Here is an 18,743-nt window from a genome sequence, read left to right on the forward strand (position 1 = left end):
CAGGATCCGAAAAACAATTTGTTGGTGTCAAAGGAATCTCAGGTAGCAGAAGAGAGTGGCTCTGAAGCAGAGATAGGAGGCAAATGTGCTGAAGCCCCCCAGAGGCACAGTCTCATCCGATGAGATCTAAAAAGTCTCTGTGGACCCGACAGGGGAGTGTTGGCTCCAAGAGGTCTCCTGCTCCGATAGCATAGACATACTCGGGGCATATATCAGATCAGAAGAAGGTATAGGTCCTGGACCAACACCAGCACAACCTAGGTATCTGAATCGTCTGGCTCTGAAGGAGGGGGATGGATCGGAGGACGAAAGTACGGTTGTGCACACTTACCACAAACATAGATGTTAGATTGTATTTACTGTTGCAGTCATCACATTTGGGATATCCCTGCCAGGGTAGCCCTCAGTTGGCACGTTAGGGTGGAAGAACACCACAAGCAGAAAGTAAATTCCAAGAATTCCTTGTAAAGAGAGAGAGAGAGAAAGAGCAAGAGAGACAAGGGGGATGGAGGGAGGGAAACCAGGACTGCAACAATGAATACACTCGAACATCTACATTTATGGTAAGTGTACACAGCTATACTACGTTCTTCGTGTTTCACTGTTGCAGCCATCATATTTGGGTTGATTCCCAAAGCTGAAGAAAAGGGTGGAGGCAGTCAAGAAGACTGGGGGACTGGCTAGGATGCCTTGCAAGACTGCAGTGGCAAAGCCTGCCATGGATTTGGAGAAGATAGCCAGGTGGTAATGCTTGGTGAAGGTATGAACAGATGTCCATGTTGCAGCCTCCAGGATGTTCCCAGTGGGGACCCCTCAGAGGAAAGCTGCAGAGGTGGAGGTTATTCTAGTGGAATGTGTCCTGACCCCTTTGGGGGGGGAGTTTTTTTTGTGCTGTTTGCAGCAGAAATGGATGCAATGTGCTATCCATTTGGAAATTGTTTGGATATGGCATTGCCCTCGGCTCCTGCAACAAAGATGACTAGCAACTGATCAGTTTTTCGAAAAGATTTAGTCCTAGCCAGGTAGAATCTGAGCTGTTTCTGCACATCTAGAGAGTGCAGTATCCTTTCCCCCTTGTTTTGTGAGTTAAGGAAAAAGGTGGGCAAATGAATGGATTGGTTGAGAGCCACACTGGACACCACTTTTGGCATAAAGGATGCGTTAGTCCTGAGGGAGCACTTGTCATCGTGGAATATGATAAATAGCTCTATAGCCATAAGTATTTGTAGCTCTGATACACTTCTAGCAGAAGTGATGGCCAGAAGCAAGGCTGTCTTCCAAGAGAGAAATTTTAACTCTGCTGAAGCTGCAGGTTCAAAGGGGCAGGGTGAGCTTTTCCAACACAAAGTTTAATTCTCAAGCTGGGGTAAAAGGTCTTCTGGGTGGCCTCAAGTTGTTAGCCCCCATTAGGAACTGTTTGAGAGGGTGCGAGAAAAGAGGTGGCTCTGTGATGAAATGAGCAGAGATGAGACAGGCATGAATTTTATTAGAAAAGAAGGATAGACCCTTGTGTAGAAGGTCTGCCAGGTAAATCCAAGATGAGAGCTATGGAGGGCTGTGCCATTCTGGCTCCCTTAGCCTTGATTCAAGGGCAAAACCATTTTCACTTGTCAGCATAAGAGTTTCTAGTACTGGAGCATCTGGCCTCACGTACAACGTCTAGAACTTGTTTGCTGAGACTGGCAGCTTGAGGAGAGGTCAGGGAATAAGCCAGGCTGCTAGATTGAGGGTCTGCAACTGGGGATGCATGAATTCTACATTCCTCTTGGTCAGGAGTGTTGGGATCTGAGGTAGGTGCCATGGTGACAGGGGTGACACTTTGCGCAGCAGTGGGTACCAGTGCTGTCATGGCCAGTCTGGGGCAATCAGGATTGTCCTCTGTTTTCCACACTTATTTTGAGCAGTAACCTTGAAATGAGTGGTAGGGAGGAAATCCATAGACCGAGAGGTTTACTCACTGGAAGGACAGAGCATCCACTTTCCAGGCCTTGCTGTGAGGTTCCCTGATGCAGAATTTGCTGAGCTGATGATTGGAGTGGGAGGCAAACAGGTCTACCTTTGGGGTGCCCCATTTCTGGGTTAAAAGGGTGAAGGTTTTGTGGTCTAGCTGGCACTCATGTGGGTATAGCAGGTTTCTGCTTATGTTGTATGCCAGAGAGTTTAGAGAGCCTGGCAGGAAATGTGCTAACAGGTGTAGTTGTATGGCTGAGGCCATGTGCTAAAGGGTCATGGCGAGCCTGCACAGAGGATAAGAGTGAGTCTCCCCTGCTTGTTGATGTACCACATCACTGTGGTGTTGTCTGTTTTGATCAGTACAGGCCCCGAAACTAGGGTTCTGAAAGCTGTCAGGGCATGCTGAACAGGTAACATCTCTTTTAGGTTGATGTGCAGATGTATTTGACTTGGGCTCCATTGGCTCTGAATGCACCTGCCATCAAGGTGTGCACCCCAGGCATAATCTGATGAGTCTGTGGTGAGGGTTTGGGCAGTATGGGTAGTGATGAGGTAAGTTCCTTGTGGTGGCATGGTGGCATGCTGCTGCCCACCAAAGAAAATCTTTCCTTAGACAAAGCATTATTGGTATAAGAGTTTTCAGGTCTTGAGAGTGCTGACACCAAAGGTTTTTAAGTACCATTGTAGTCTCCTCATGTGCAGTCTGGCATATGCAATGAGTAGAATGCAGGAAGCCATGAACCATAGAGCTTGCAGGATTTTCCTTGCAGATAACTGGGTCCTGGTGGATAGTTGAGGGAAGTAGGTTGTCAGGTAGGTTTGTTTTTCTGATACAAGGAATTCCATCTGGAATGCTGTGTCCAGGCTTGCTCCCAAGAATACAATTCTTTGAGTCGGAACTAGTTTTGATTTCTTTTCAATGATAGCAAACCCCAGGGAGGTCAACAGGTCCTTTACATAGATCAGGTGATTTGAAAGCTTTTCCTGACTATCTGCCTGAATCAGGCTGTTGTCTAAGTATGGGTAAATTTGAATATTTCTTTGTTTGCAAAAAGCAAAGGAGGGAGCCAGGCACTTTGTGAAAACTCAAGGAGCAGTGGATAAACCAAAGGGAAGTGCAGAGAACTGAAAGTGCAGTGATCCTGCTCTGAAACGTAGGTATTTCCTGCACGATTCCCTGATTGGGATGTGTAGGTAGGCTTCTTTTAGGTCTAGGGTGGCTAACCAGGCATCCTTGGAAAGCATAGGAAGAAGCTGCTGGAGGGTGAACATTTTGAATTTTGGTATCACCAGAAAGGTGTTTAGAATGGATAAGTAGAGGATGGGGTGCCATGTGCCCTCTTTTCTGGACACCAGGAAGAGTATGGGTTAGACACCTTGCCCTAGCTGTTGTGCAGGAACATACTCTATTGCCCTAACAGAGAGAAGGTAAGGACTTGCTTTTTGGCCTCTACCCACTGGTTTGGGGGAAGATCTAGAAACTCTTTTGGGGTTGGCAAAGTGTGAAAATAAAATCTGCATCCCTGGAACACTATTTTGAGGACCCAGCGGTCATTGGTAACGGTGGCTCAGTTGCTTGCGTGGAACGAGAGTTTTCCTACTAGGGGCAAGGGAAGGGGTGGAGCTCTTACCATAAGGGGGGTGGTTTTCCACTCTCTGGTTTTGAAGAGGAGGAAATCCATTGCCTAGATCTCTGCATTCCCTGGGGCTGTTGTCTGAGTGGCCTGGTTCCTCTGAGTCTGGGCTGAGCGGGGGAGGGGGGGTCAGGAAAGGACGAGTAATTGGAGGGGCAATGCCTAATGAACCTCGGTGGCTAGACCTGTAAGAAGTCCAACTGTCTGCATAGATTTAGCTTTTTCTTCCATCTTTTTTAGGACCTTTTCTGCTTGGTGCCAAATAGGTGGTCTTTGTGCAAGGGTGTGTCCAATAATTTGGATATGACATAGTCTGGCAAGGTCTGTTCCCTACGAACCAGTGACTGCTGCCCTGCAAGATGCCTCCAGGGCATCAAAACCACACTGTAAGGTGTGCTTAGTTACCTGACTTGCAGAATGCATTAACTCTTGTAACTATATTCTGCACAAGCAGGGAAAGAAGATATTTTTTGTTTGACAAGTTCCATGGCATGTTACTGATATTTCAGCATATGGAACTGACAATTTAATGCTCCAACAGCAAGACTAGCAGAGGTATTTACTTTTTTAACCCATCTGTCTAATGCTCATGAATCGCTATCTGAAGGGGTGGGATTCTTAGCTGTAGTTGCTTTTATTCTTTTAGGTCCTTGAAGAATGACCTCGGGGTCAGCAGTAAGATTTTTGAAAAGAAATTTATGAGAGTCAGGGACTGTATAGTACCCATCAGGTTTCCTGGAAGCAGAAGGGAGGGCTGTCAGGGGTCATACTGGATTCCATAAAAAAATCATCCACAACATCTAGGACAGGAGGACTGGTCAGAGGTCTGTGCTGAGGAAGATTAAAGAATTCAGAGTCTTTTTTTTGATTGAGGATAGTCCTGACATTCCCATTGGAAATGCACCCCTAAAGTATGAAGGGATTTCCCCAAAGGAAAAGTCCTTGGGTGGAGAGGCTGAAGGGATGGATTCCTCTGCATCAGAATCCTCATAAGCAGACAGGGGTTGCATATCTTCATATTCAGATCCATCAGAGTCATCAGACTCCTGTTCAGACAAAGCTACTGGGGACAATTCTCTTTTCCTTTTGAAAGGGGTAGCCTGGTTTCCCCTGACAGGCATTATAAGGTCTTCCGCCATTCTAACCATTTGAGATTGAGGCAAGGAACTTCAACTTCAATTCAGAAACGAAAAACTCTGGCAGCAGCTGACAGGCACTTGAGCAAACTGCTTCTGCCTCCTCGGCAAGAAAGACTGATGTAATCGAATCGGCTGCCTATTTTTATACCACTGAAGACCTGACATCAGTCCTAGAGTGACAGCAACTGACGCAGAAATATCAAGCCTCTGGTATTCGGGCCAAATGAAGGCTACCCTGGCAGGGATAACCCAAATGTGATGACTGCAACAGCGAAACATGAAGAACATCTGGTGCACAAGAGGGGGGTTGAGTCTGACCCAATTCCTTTGGGCTCAGGTCCAACAGTAGTTTGGCCAAAGTCAGTGTCTTAAAGAGTCTTTCTATGACCCTATCCACATCTTCATCAGATAAGCTCCAGGTAGTCCTAGTGGACAGGGTAGGTGATCTTGATCTAGTTAGCAGTGGAGAAAGGAGCTGAGATGAAACTTTCTATGGAGGGAGATCAGTTCCTATGTCTATGCTCCGTTGTAAGAGTCAGCGTCAAGGAAACTCCCCGCTCCGAAGGAGTCTTGGAACCAGGAGAAGAGGTTTACTCCGCTAGAGCTTTCGAAGTCAATAACGTTGGAGACTTCTGCTTCGGTAAGATCTCCATTCAGATGAAGATCTTTTGGTGAATTTGTCAGAAGATTCGGGAGATAAAGCCTCAGAGAAAGGTGACTTCAGAAGGCCTTTCAAAATGAGCTTATTATTACGTTCCATTAATGCCCATTGATTGAAATTGTGGCAAATGGTTTACTATCATGTTTCAGCTGCATGACTAAATCAGATGGAGAAGGGAAAAAAAGGGAGAGAGAGAGACCCTCCCAATCTCACAAAATATGTCCTCTAACATAAGTGGACTCCACACCCAACAACCACACCCAACTCACACACACAGACAAAGGCAATAAAATAGAACTCTAATTTAAGTGTGTAAACACAGGATGAATATAAATATATATATATATATATATATATATATATATATATATATATATATATATATTATACTACAATTCTTTTTAAACAGAAGAAAGGAGAAATGAACGCCCTCTAAAACAGACATTCCTTAGATGCTACCTGAAGCGGACAACAAATAAGGGGGAAAAAGTACAGTTGTGTACACTTACCATAAATGTAGATGTTCAAGTGTATTCACTGTTGCAGTCATTACATTTGGGTTATCTGCTTGCAGGTAGCCCTCAGTCGGCCTGATTAACAAAGACTTCGGTCCTGCGTCAGTTGCTGTCCCTTCTTCCATGACATCAGGTCGTCAGTAGTATAAAACATGCAGCCAACGCCACTACATCAGTCTTTCTTGCCCCAGATGTCAGGTGCCCCCCTAATGGGGAGTAATTAAATATAAAAGGACAAAGATATACCTCCAACAAAAATGCAAATACACCAAAAAAGGCTTTTAAGCATAGCAAAGGAAAGTAGAGGTACAGCCAAAAGAAGTTAGGGGGCTGGAGGGAGGGTAACCAGGACTGCAAATGAATACACTCGAAAATCTACATTTATGGTAAGTGTACACAACAGTAATATTTTCTTCGTGTTTCACTGCTGCAGTCATTACATTTGGGTAGATTCCCAAAGCTAAGATTGGGAGGAGGAATTTAGATAGCATTAGGGCCAGCTATAAGGCCCTGCAAGACTGCAGTGGCAAAGCCAGCTCTGGATTTAGAGAAAATTGGCAAATGATAATGCTTGGTAAAAGTATGCACACAACTCCAGGTAGCAGCTTCTAGGATGTCCCTGGTAGGGACGCCTCTGAGAGGCTGTAGAGGTAGATGCAGCCCTGGTTGAGTGAGGTCTGATCCCCTGGGGGATAGGTTTTCCATGGTGCTTATAGCAGAAGTGAAGGCAATGGCTTATCCATTTAGAAACTGTTTGCTTTGAAACAGACTTCCCCCTTTGCCCCTGCAAGCAAATGCCACCAGCAGCTGTTCAGATTTCCTTTGAGGTTTAGTCCTGTCCAAGTAGAATCCAAGTTGTCTGTGCACATCTAAGGAATTCGGTATCCTTCTCCTTTATTCTGCGGATTGGGAAAGAAGGTAGGCAAATGAAAGGACTGATTAAGAGCCACAATGGATACCACCTTGGGCATGAAGGATGGATTGGTTCTGAGGGACACTGTTCGCATGAAAGATAATGAAAGGCTCCACTGCCATAATGGCCTGAAATTCAGATACCCTTCTAGCTGAAATGATTGCTAAAAGGAAAGCTGTTTACCAAGAAAAAAATTTTAAGCCTGCAGTAGCAGCTGGCTCGAAAGGAGGTAGAGTGAGTTTCTCCCAGACAAAGTTAAGGTCCCAGGCTGGGGTTGGAGCTCTCCTGGGTGGTCTCAAATTTCTGGCCCCTCTGAGGAACTGCTTGAGCAGTGGATGAGAGAAGGGGGGAGGTTCTGTGTTATAATGAGCTGAAATGGCTGAGGCGTGGATTTTAATGAAGGAAAAAGACAGGCCCTTGTGAAGCATCTCAGTTAAGTACTGTAAAATCTGAGGTAAATTAGGCGGTGCTGTGCTCATCCCTTGAAATTGGTTCCAGGCACAGAATCTTTTCCATTTTTCAGCATAAGATTTTCTAGTACTAGGCCTCCTTGCCTCAAAAATATCCATCACAGGTTTGCTGAGGGATGGTAAAAGAGAGATTAAGTACTTAGCCAGGCTGCAAGGTTCAGTGTTAGAAGCTGAGGGTGCAGAATCTGGTTCTCCTGCTGAGACAGCAGGGAAGGAGTTTGAGGCAGGTGCCATGGAGATAACAGTGCCACTGGGCAGGATGGGGTACCAGTGTTGGCACGGCCAGTCTGGAGCAATCAAAATCATCCTTGGTTTGTCCTGTTTGATTTTTAGTAGTACTTTCGAGAGCAGAGGCAGATGGGGGAAAGGCATAGACTGATAGGTTCTTCCAGCTGAAGGACAGAGCATTCACTTTCCAGGCTTATTTGTGGGGAGTCCTTGTGCAAAATATATCCAATTGGAAGTTCTGGGGAAGAGGCAAACAGGTCTATATCTGGGCTCCCCCATTTGCTTGTCAACATGTTGAAAATCCTTGGTTCCACTTTCCACTTGCATGGGACCATGAGGTTTCTGCTTAGTCCATCTGCCAGTGTATTTAATTTTCCTGGCAGGAACTGAGCTTGTAGGTGCACTTGGTAGCTCAAGGCTGTGTTCCACAATGCCATGGCTAGTCTGCAGAGGGGGGTAAGAAAGTGTACTCCCCTGCTTGTTAATGTACCACATAATGGTGGAGTTGTCTGTCTTTACCATTAGTTGTCCTGGAAGAATGTGGTCCTTGAAGGCTGTCAGAGCATTCTGTACCGCTAACATTTCTTTTTAATTGATATGCAGGTGCATTTGACTTGGGTTCCATTTGCCCTGAATGCACTTCCCTGCCAGGTGAGCCCCCCATGCATAGTCTGATGAGTGTGTTGGGGTTTGGGCAGCAGGGGGTGGTGTGAAAGTTAGTCCCTTGTATTGGTGGCAGGCCTCTGACCACCAAAGGAACTCTAGGCGTAGGCAAGGTACAATAGGAATCATTGTTTCTAGGTCTTGAGAATGTTGACACCATAGGTTTTTTTAGATACCATTGTAATTTCTTCATATGCAGTCTTGCATATGGAATTAGAAGAATGCAGGAGGCCATGAACCCCAAGGCTTGCAGTATTTGTCTTGAAGATAAGCGGGGGTTTTGTGCCCACTTGTTTGAAGTAGGTTGTCAAATGAACTTGTTTCTCTGGCGTGAGGTAACCCATCAGGGAAATTTTACTCAAGCTTGCTCCCAGGAATATAATTTGTTGACACGGTACCAGGTGTGATTTCTTTTAGTTTATGGTGTACCCCAGACAAGAACGAACCCTTTATACAAAGGCCAGGTGATTCAAAAGTATGTCCTGGCTTTCTGCCTGAATTACACAATCGTCCAGGTATGGGTATATCTGAATATTTCTTGGCCTGCAAAATGCAATAACTGGAGCTAGGCACTTTGTGAATACCCGGGGTGCAGTAGACAAGCCAAAGGGCAGTGCAGAGAACTGATAGTGCGTGTAGCCTGCTTTGAAGCGTAGGTATCTTCTGCAAGATTCCCTGCTTGGAATGTGCAGGTTTGCTTCTTTAAAATCTAGTGTTCCCAACCAGGCATCTTTGCCTAGCATAGGAAGTAATAGGTGAGTCAGCATCTTGAATTTTGGAATATCCAAAAAGGTGTTTAGAGTAGACAGGTCCAGGATAGGATGCCGTGAATTGTCTTTTCTGGGTACCAGGAAAAGTCTCAAGTAGAAACCTTGTCCCTTTTCCTCTTCTGGTACCAGTTGAATTGCCCCCATGCTTAAAAGAGAACGTACTTGTTTTTGGTCTTCTGCTCACTGATTTGGGGGTCGGCCCGGCCACCCGCTTGGTGTTGGCAACGTGTGGAAGTGAAATATGTATCCCTGGGACACAATTTAAAACCCATTTGTCCTGGGTAATGAATTCCCAATTCTTTGCATGAAGAGCAATCTTTCCCCACAAAGGGGCAGTCAGTTGATAAGTGCTTGGAAATTTTAAAAGGAAGTCACTGAGACAGTTTACCATAGGGGGAGTCTTATTATTCCCAGATTTGGAAGTGGAGGCCCCCCCACTACTTAGTTTTGCGAGTCCCCTGGGACTGAAACCTAGGGTTTTTCCTGTGTCTGGGTTTGGTTTGAGAAGACCTGGAAGGGGCAGGAAAGGACCAATTCTTAGAGGGCCAGTGCCTACTAAATCTAGGAGGCTGAACATGTAAAAAAAACTCTATCAGTTTGCATAGATTTAGCTTTATCTTCCATCTTTTAAGAACTTCCTCAGCCTTGTTGCCAGACTGTCCTGATTTAAAAGGGCATCCAACAATTTAGCTTTAACGTGATCAGGCAAAGATTGCTCCTTAAGCCAAGCATGCCTTCTGAGCACAGACCCAGTAACAGCAGCCCTGCAAGAGGCCTCTAATGAATCAAAACCACACTGCAAAGTTTGTTTTCCAACTTGTTCAGCAAAATGCATTAAATCCTGTAATTCTTTATTCGCCACACAGTCAGGAATCAACATCATTTTCTGTATAAGCAGCCCAATAACATGTTGCTGATACTTCAACATATGAAACTGGCAGTTCAAAGCCCTAATGGCCAAGGTTGCAGAAGTGTAAACCTTCTTATCCCATCTATTCAGCGCCCTGGAGTCTCTATCACAAGGGTTTTTTAGCAGTAGAAGCCTTAATGCCCTTGGGCCCCTGTGAAATAATCTCTGGATCTGCAATAGAATTTTTAAAAAAGGAACTTGTGGGACTCAGGGACCCTGTAGTATCTGTCAGGTTTTCTGGGAGCAGGAGGCAGGGAATCAGGGGCCAAACTAGATTCCGAAAAAGCATCAACAACAATGTCTAGTACAGGAGGAATAGCTAAAGGCCTATGCTGAGGTAGGAGAAGGAAATCCCTAAGCCTCTTTTTTGAATCAGAAAAATCCTGGCTTTCCCTGTGGAAATGCTCCCCAAGAGTATACGTAAGGTTACCCCAAAAGAAAAATCCTCAGGAGGGGAAGTGGAGGGAATGGAGTCCTCTGCATCAGAATCTTCATAAGTAGATAAGGGCAAATCCAAATCAACAGAAAAAACAGAATCCTGATTAGAAGACTCAATCAACTTCAGTCCTAGGCCTCTTAGATGAGGAGGGGGGGTTGGCTACCCCTGATTAGTTATTAGATCTTCAGACATTCTTATTTGTTTTTTAGGCATAGAGGCCTGAGCATGTGGCCTGGGCGTTGTTTTTTTTAGGCGTGGATCGAGATTTAGGCCTCAGTAAAGGAGGAGGCGTCAGTTTAATATGCAAGTCTGTAGGCCTGAATACACCCTCAGAAGCCAGTGCCTGCACAGCGGCTCCAGACCCATCCAAGTTAGAGACATCCGCAGGTTCCATAGTTGAAGCATCTCTCAGCATATGAGACTCCGAATGGATCTCAGTAGGGGCCTGCAAATCAGAAGTAGCGGGTATCAGGGGCTGCGAAAGCGCCTCACTGAGTACCGGCGAATTGGCAGCTGGCTTAGGAGAACCATCGTCAGCAGGTTTGGACCTCGGCGGCCTGTCTCTGTCTTTATCTTTGCGTTTTTTCGGAATCCCAGTAGTCGGATGGCTAACCTACGACATTTCTGGATAATTAAACCGAGAACCAAAATATTTAGAGGTGAAAATATACCGACGACGGATAGTGCACTGATTAAATAAAGCACAAAACAGACAGCAAGGTACGTCGTGGTCAGGGCCTAGGCAAGGAATACACTAAGACTGAAAATCTTTATGAGGTATTTGCTTTCCACAAGTGATGCAATTATTAACTTTTACTGACATCGGTAAGGAACAAGAAAAAGTTTCCCCAACGGGGTACTTAGCTTTAGTTGAAGACTTCAGTTCTGAAACTCGAAAATGAAAATTTCAGGAGTTGGCCAACCGACACTTGCGAACTGCTTCTGCTTCGGGCACCGCACAGCAAGAAAGACTGATGTAATGGCACCCACTGCATGTTTTATACCTCTGACGACCTGACGTCATGGAAGAAGGGACAGCAACCGACGCAGGACCCAAGACTTTGTTAATCAGGTTAACATATAGCTGTGTAGGTCTGAAGACACGCTCAGAAGCCGATGCCTGCTCAGCGGCTCCGGACCTATCTGAGGGAATGATTTCCGAATGTCCAATACCTTGAGTATCCAGAGGCCCAGTCGGCTCCACGTGGGAGTCGGAAGCGGCCTGTGGCTCAGGTAGAGGGCGCCAGGGGCTGCAAAAGCGCCTCACCAAGAACCGGCGACTGGCCTAACGGAGGCCTCGTTGTCAGTTTTGGACCTCGGATGCCTATCCTTTTCCTTGTCCTTGCATTTTTTGTAAACTCTGGTAGTCAGCTGTTCCGACGGCATTATATAATTAAATCTTCGGCCAAAGTAATAAAAAGCAAAATCGAACCGACGCTTAATAGTGCGTTGGTTAAACCTACACAAAACTGACAACTAGCAACGTTGTGATCAGGGCCTAGGCAAGGAATACAGTAAGAGTGAAAATCCTTATGAGGTATTTGCTTCCCACAAGAAATACAATTGTTAACTTTTTCTGACAACGGTCTGGAGGAAGAAAAAAGTTTCCCCATGGGGTACTTAGCTTTAATGAAGACTTTGGTTCTGAAATTTGGATTTGAAAATCTCAGGAGTTGGACGACCGACACTTGCGAACTGCTTTTGCTTCGGGCACCGCACAGCAAAGAAAATGGCGTCGGCCACATCTTTTATACCCCAGGCGCACTGACGTTAGGGAAGAGGCGACAGCAACCGACGCTGGACCAAGACTTTGGAATTCAGGCCGACTGCGGGTAGCCTGCCAGCAGGATAACCCAAGAGTAATGACTGAAACAGTGAAACACGAACATCATTAGGGTAAAGAAGTTGTTCGCAACTAGACTAGCTATTTGTAGAAAGAAAAAGAAATAGAAAAGGGTAAAACTATTATATGAAAAAAATCCAGGAAAAAATAGGCTTAGCCCCAAGCTATGCTGCTGAACATCGTTGGACGGCAAACAGGATCTAAGGTAGTTGCAGGGATGCATTATGGGTAAAGAATATGGCCCACAGGCTCTGCTGAAGATGTTGAGCTGATGAAATGTCAGAGATGGATCTGATGGATTGGATCCGACCCACCAGTTAAAATTAAAGGCTAGATTGACAACATTGCACACTATGTTATACACAAGTGTCAACAGCTTGTAAAACAACCTGCCAAGCTCAATAAATTAGTCCTGTAGAGAGAAACCGACACAGGGATGTTAAATGTTTTTTTTCTGTTTCTTTTTCACAGGAAAGTTGGGGGCCAAACAGACCTTTAATTGCCAGCAAAAACTTCCCCAAGGATGGGCACAACATTACAGCCAAGCAGGAGCACATTTACAGTCCCTTCTCCCAAGATAGACTCTCCCTTTCCCACTAAGGGAAGCTCAACAGCTGCACAGAATGTGGCTAAGCCCCAGTCCTTAGTAGCCTTATGGACAACACCAAAGGGATCTAGGGAAAAAGATGAGTGGTCTAATGAACCAGCTATGGCCACAGCAGACTCACCCACCTAAGGCAGAGACAAATTAATAGTATGCTGTGGCACCAAAGTCTGCTTAATTTCTTTTTATGGCTGGAAGAATGTCTAAGTGAAGGACTGCTAGTTTGTTCCATGTTTAAGCCTAAAATGGCACTTGTCCGCTGGAGAAAAGTAGCAGCAGTAGTCAGTACAACAGAAAAGCTGCACAAAAGTTACTTTTCCTCCACAATAAGGCATAGTAAAAACATTGATACATTTTCCCCTAACTCCATAAAGTAAAATTAACACAAGTTTACCACAGAAAAAGTTCTTTCTTGCAACTTGTCACACAAGTAGTGTGCGCTCCTGTTTTTAAAGAACATAAAAGTAATATAACAGTAAGAATACTTTATTGTAGTGTTAAAATAGTTACTTTAGTCGACAAAAGTAGTTAAAACAAAAAAAGCAATGTGGAAGTTTTTTCCCCCTGAAAGGAACTTATCTGCCTAGCAATGGAAAGCATTAGCTGTTAGTGGATCATTGAAAGCCTGAGAAAAGTACTCTCTTCTGTAAAAGGAAAGCTCATAAGGGCCTTGGTGCACAAACCTATCATTTAGTCAGCTCAGACTGAGCTGCCTACTGGTTTAGGTGTGTGTAAGCTTCCGTGAAGCTTTGGAATATCACGGACTGTTATTTCCTATGCTGGATATAAACCCATATAGCTTAAGGCTACTGCAGCAGTGATCACTATGATGAACATCACTTGTCTGACAACTTTAGTTTTTGCATGTGTAACCTGGTCAGGTAATCCAGTGGTATGCTGGAAATCATTTTACAAAGAAACTCTGACAAAATTCCTAAGCCGAAATAAGACTGATATATTGTTGAAATATTGTGATTATTAACAGGATCTTGTCTGGGTTTAGGACAACTTTTTGCCTTTCCAAATCAACAAAAATAAAACCGCTTCCAAGAAAGTGACTTGCCTTGCTGGCTGTAAATGAGACTTCTGGAAAATGAAGGACAGTCCTCCCTCTGGGGAGAAGGTTCCCTTTTCCTTATTAAAGAAGTTACCCTGAAAAAGAAGCTTTATTAGGGGGTTGTTATTAGATTTCATAAGTTCCATGAAATCAGGGGATAACGGGAAAAGAGCCTGTGTAGTGGATGATGGGGGGATCTGAGACCAGATGAGCTGTGGTCACGGCAAACTGATTAATCACAATTCAGGTTTTGGTAACTTGGGTTTCTTTGGGCATACTGTCTTGGCTTGTAAGCCTCACAGTTGTATACTCAAGACCACAGTGCAGTTTCTCTTTGGCTTGCTTCTGTGGAGGTATCATGGTGCTTATTAATCACCTCTTTAAAGGTGATGAGAGCATTGGAACCCATAGCCTGCATTGCTGTTCTAGTACAGCTTCATCTTGTTTTGGCTTGCAAGGACATAACAGAAGCTTGGGTGCTCCTGAAGAGCTGCACCAAAAGACAACTTGAAAACACTGCTCACCAATACTAGTACCCCACAGACATACCACCACAGACACGATAAAATCTGTGATTTAATAAAACTTTTAAAAGACAAAACAAACTAAGAGAATGCAGAATAAGCACTTTCGGTAAAACCTTCTTCAGATCTTGTTTTGTCTTTTAAAAGTTTTATTAAATCAAATATTTTATCATGTCTATGGTGGTACATCAGCATTTTTTTACTTTGGTGGTTCTTTGGCAAGACTACCTTTAGCAGTGTGTACTTTTTTTTTTGTTTCAACACCAGTACCCTTGTACCTTTGGGTGGGTGTTGCTCTCTAACCTTGAGGTAATGTCCGTGGCCTCCATTTTTCTCTTTTCTGCATTTCTTTTTCCATTTTCTTTTCCTTTTAAGGAAGGTCAGAAAAACACTGCTCAAATGCCATGGAGCACTTAGACCAAAAGTGGTATTTCTGGGTGTTGAACTTTTCTCCGGATTAATGCACTCTCTGCTTGGTGATATACTAAGTAAACATTGCGTAAAACTGGGTACGTTATGCTCTGAACCCAAGCAAAAAAAACCCATCTGGTCAATGTCTTCGCTTCGTAAACTTGACACAGTTATGTTTCACACATCAACAAAACGATATACTGTAAGAGGAGTACTAAGATGATTCCCCAATGGTGTAGTTATCTACAACCAGTGGCTTCAGGCCAGTGTAAAGAATGATGATGCACATGGGTTACTCAAGATGCTCCTTGAAAGTCAGCTAAAAAGATAAAGGTACTGTCGGCCAACACTATTTTATATCAAAGATACTCTGACAACAGTAGGGAAAAGTGTCTGCTGGGCCAGGAAGGGGAGAGGTGAAACTTCTGTTATTCAGGATGGCCATCAGGTTCCTTCAGGCAGAAATACCAGGAGCTAGCAGTCCATACTTTAACAGTGAATTACAACGAACATTTTTAGATACATCAAATTAGTTTTCTCACACACTCCAAAGATATGTTGTAAATGGACTGGACACTATACATTGGCCATAGATGCGAGTGTGTAGTGTGGAAGAAGTACCGTGGCAGGGCTAGCTACCCGTTGGTGTAAAACTTGGCTCTAGAAGTTTGTAAATGGTGAAGTGACACCCCAATCCCATGTGCAAAAATGGGGAAAAACGGGGGTGTGGATGGATGTATCTTTCGATTCAACAGCAAACTATTACTTTTTTTTCACTAATGCAATCACAACATGACACATTAGGACTCATGTTAAAGTATATAAACACATTAACATACAAGTGCACAAGCATACATTCATATGAGAGTGTACATAGAAAATGGGAAAATATAGGGTAGAGCTAGCTTTACATGGGAAGCATACCAGCCAATATGAATACTGAGCAGGAAATACATCATCCCTAATTCAAGACGCATCAACTTCAAGAGAAATCAGGCCAGGTGATGGATATATGACACACTGCTGCAAAACTGCGACACCCCCACCCCCAAAATTATAAGCTACACTTTGACCAATTAATGAACAACTGTATTGCTGTAAATTACTAGCTATCTTGAGCATAAAGACAAGTTTCCTTAGCATATCACTGTTTCTTTTAATCCAAAAGGAATGTCTGTCAATGACATAACCTGCATTTATAATATTACATTATAATAGCATGCACTTTTGCAGACTACAATGTAGACTACAACCTGTTCTGGAAATTGCAATATAGTATATCAAATGTAAACAAAACTATTCATGTATATATTTAAGAAAGTCTGCTTACCTAAATGACTCCATTAAATTTGAGCTTGCTCCACATGCATCTGACATAAGAAACCAGCTTTCGACCAAAGATGCACCCTGAACATCAGATTGACGAAATTCTTGCTGTACCCACTCAGGGATAGAGGTCTCCTCATTGACATCTAAAATTAAAAAAAAAATAAATAAAATAATTCCTGACATTCTTTTCAGTAGCTGCTAAAATTAAAAAAATAAATAAATAAAAAATAAACAAGTAATTAGAAAGATTAATATTGATATTTAATAATCAACTAAGTTAGTTCTCAGCAGCAACAAGCTAATTAACCCTCCTGCTTCCTGCAGCCTCCAAAGCCAAGTAACCAATTGCTTCCAGAGATCTTCCTTCCAAAATCCACTAGGAAAAAAACACATTTAATACTATCTGCTGTTAAGAAATGATAAAAACACAACATAAAACATTAAAGATCTGCTGCAATGTTAGTATCAAATGTATGTTTTGTAACACTGATTTTATACTTAAGATTTATGAAGAAAATGTGTATTTTATTTATAAAACAAGTGTTAATTGTGAAACAAAGGGATGTATTTCTTAAAAGTAAGCAAATATGGAGCTATGGAATCGGTGGGGGAAATTATTCACCAGTTCTAGAGCTTTGCAATGACATACAAAAAAAACAGCTAGGATCAAGCCGTTCTGTGAAAATGCTCAACCTACGTAAATTACACAAAATATTTCACATTTCAAAACAGTATTATTCTACAAAACCATGTGCATCAGCTGTCAACTGTTTGTTTTCCTGTAGGTCACACAGCTTTTACAGCACTAACGCAGGCATAACATAAATGCCTAGTAAAGTTGATGTGTTAAGTACATCTTAACACCACCACATTGTAATCTAATTCTGGCAACAGCTAATGCTTACACAGCCTTCCTTAGCATGACTTATCACATTCCATTTTTGCTTTAATGTAAAATATAGAAAATGTCATCTTTCATAATTGACACGAAAGCTTAACCTCAGCACTATACATTCCATTTCATTATTCACCCTTGGCTCATCATTGCTAGTCTGGAAAAGCTATGTTACTGCCTTAGTTTTAGGGATACATCGGTACCTGATCTGGACTTCAAAAAGAACTTGAAAACAATGAAGAGTATATTCAGAGGTATACAGAAGCCTCCTGTTATGTAAAGTATACTAGAAGGATACAAGGAAAAAAATCTGCATTCTTTTGACAACTACACTTCTAGATACCAATGAGTGTCAGATTTCTTTAACGCATACATGCACCATGCTGTCATCAAAACCAAACCAACACATACGTTCAGTCACATTTTAACTTACCATTCATCTCTTACATCCCTGTGATAAATCTGATGAACTACCAGACAGCTACAATCAAGTACACAGCACGTTTCTCACTCAAAAAGTTTGTTGATATACACAGACATAAAAAGCAGGCAAATATGCCTGGTGTATAATACATATTCAGCCATACTACACAAGAGGCTTACCAACATACCTAAGAAACAGACAAGACCTGAAAATCTTCTTTTACATCTGAGACGTGACAGACCATGGAGTACCTTTAGAGCATCCTCTGCTAGACTCACGAGAGATGAGCAACTGTTTGCACATTATCAAAGAGAAGGAAGGAGCCATTTGATTTTTGCCAGTTTCTGGTATGGACCAATTCTGGAGTATTATCCCCAAAGGCTACTGTGTTTCAGCAAAATTTTCAGTTACATTTTGGCCAGAGCACCAGAAGCCATCAAGATGATCTATTCAGACCAACACATGACTATTAGAAGCATGAATTCTTTACTCCTATTTCTTCAAGATACACTATTCCTCACCACAAGAAAAAAAAAATACAAGAACGATAGAATAAACATTTCACTATAAACAGCGCAACTAATACAAGTCTATATAGCTTCCGTTCAACAGGTAATCAACCTTAAGATCTTCCCTTTAAAACCTTACAATTTATAATATTTAACAGAATGGAAATTAATAGTAATAATGCAGACTTGCATGCATTACAATTCAATCAGTTCTCTCCAATGACAGACTACACCATAACTACAATACCAACTTTTTAACTTATTTCTGAACTACTACAGTTAGTAAGCAGAGGAACGCCATGCAATAAGATGATCCATGTCCAATTAAAAGAAGGGGGAAAGAGGACCTGGATATAAACGAGAGGCTTCATTTAGCCACCTATCAAGCAATTCTAATTTATCTAAATGTACTTGTGTTGGATGCTGAGAGTGGTTTGTAAGCTCCAACTCCCTAAGCTCCTTTAACAGAAATGATATGTATGTATATATATATATATATATATATATATATATATATATATATATATATATATATATGTATGAATATGTATGTGTGTGTATATATATATATATATATATATATATATATATATATATATATGTATGTATGTATGTATATATATATATATATATATATATATATATGTATATATATATATATGTATATATATATATATATATATGTATATATATATATATATATATATATATATATATATATGTATGTATATATATATGTATATATGTATATATATGTATATGTATATATGTATATATATATATGTATATATATATATATATATATATATATGTATATATGTATATGTATGTATGTATGTATATTATTATTAT

The 18,743-nt window shown here is 42.3% G+C and overlaps 1 protein-coding gene across 1 annotated transcript in view; it reads right to left on the reverse strand.

Moving 5' to 3' along the window:
* Window positions 1-18,743, reverse strand: part of TICRR (TOPBP1 interacting checkpoint and replication regulator) — a 3,405,639-nt gene that overhangs the window by 2,482,806 nt on the left and 904,090 nt on the right. The window contains exon 7 of the mRNA XM_044078205.1: window positions 16,065-16,206. Within this exon, the coding sequence (XP_043934140.1) occupies window positions 16,065-16,206 (142 nt within the window). The remainder of the gene's footprint in view (window positions 1-16,064; window positions 16,207-18,743) is intronic.

Source organism: Protopterus annectens, chromosome 7.part0 (assembly GCF_019279795.1).
Source record: "Protopterus annectens isolate FY-2018-M chromosome 7.part0, PAN1.0, whole genome shotgun sequence".
NCBI lineage: Eukaryota > Metazoa > Chordata > Ceratodontiformes > Protopteridae > Protopterus > Protopterus annectens.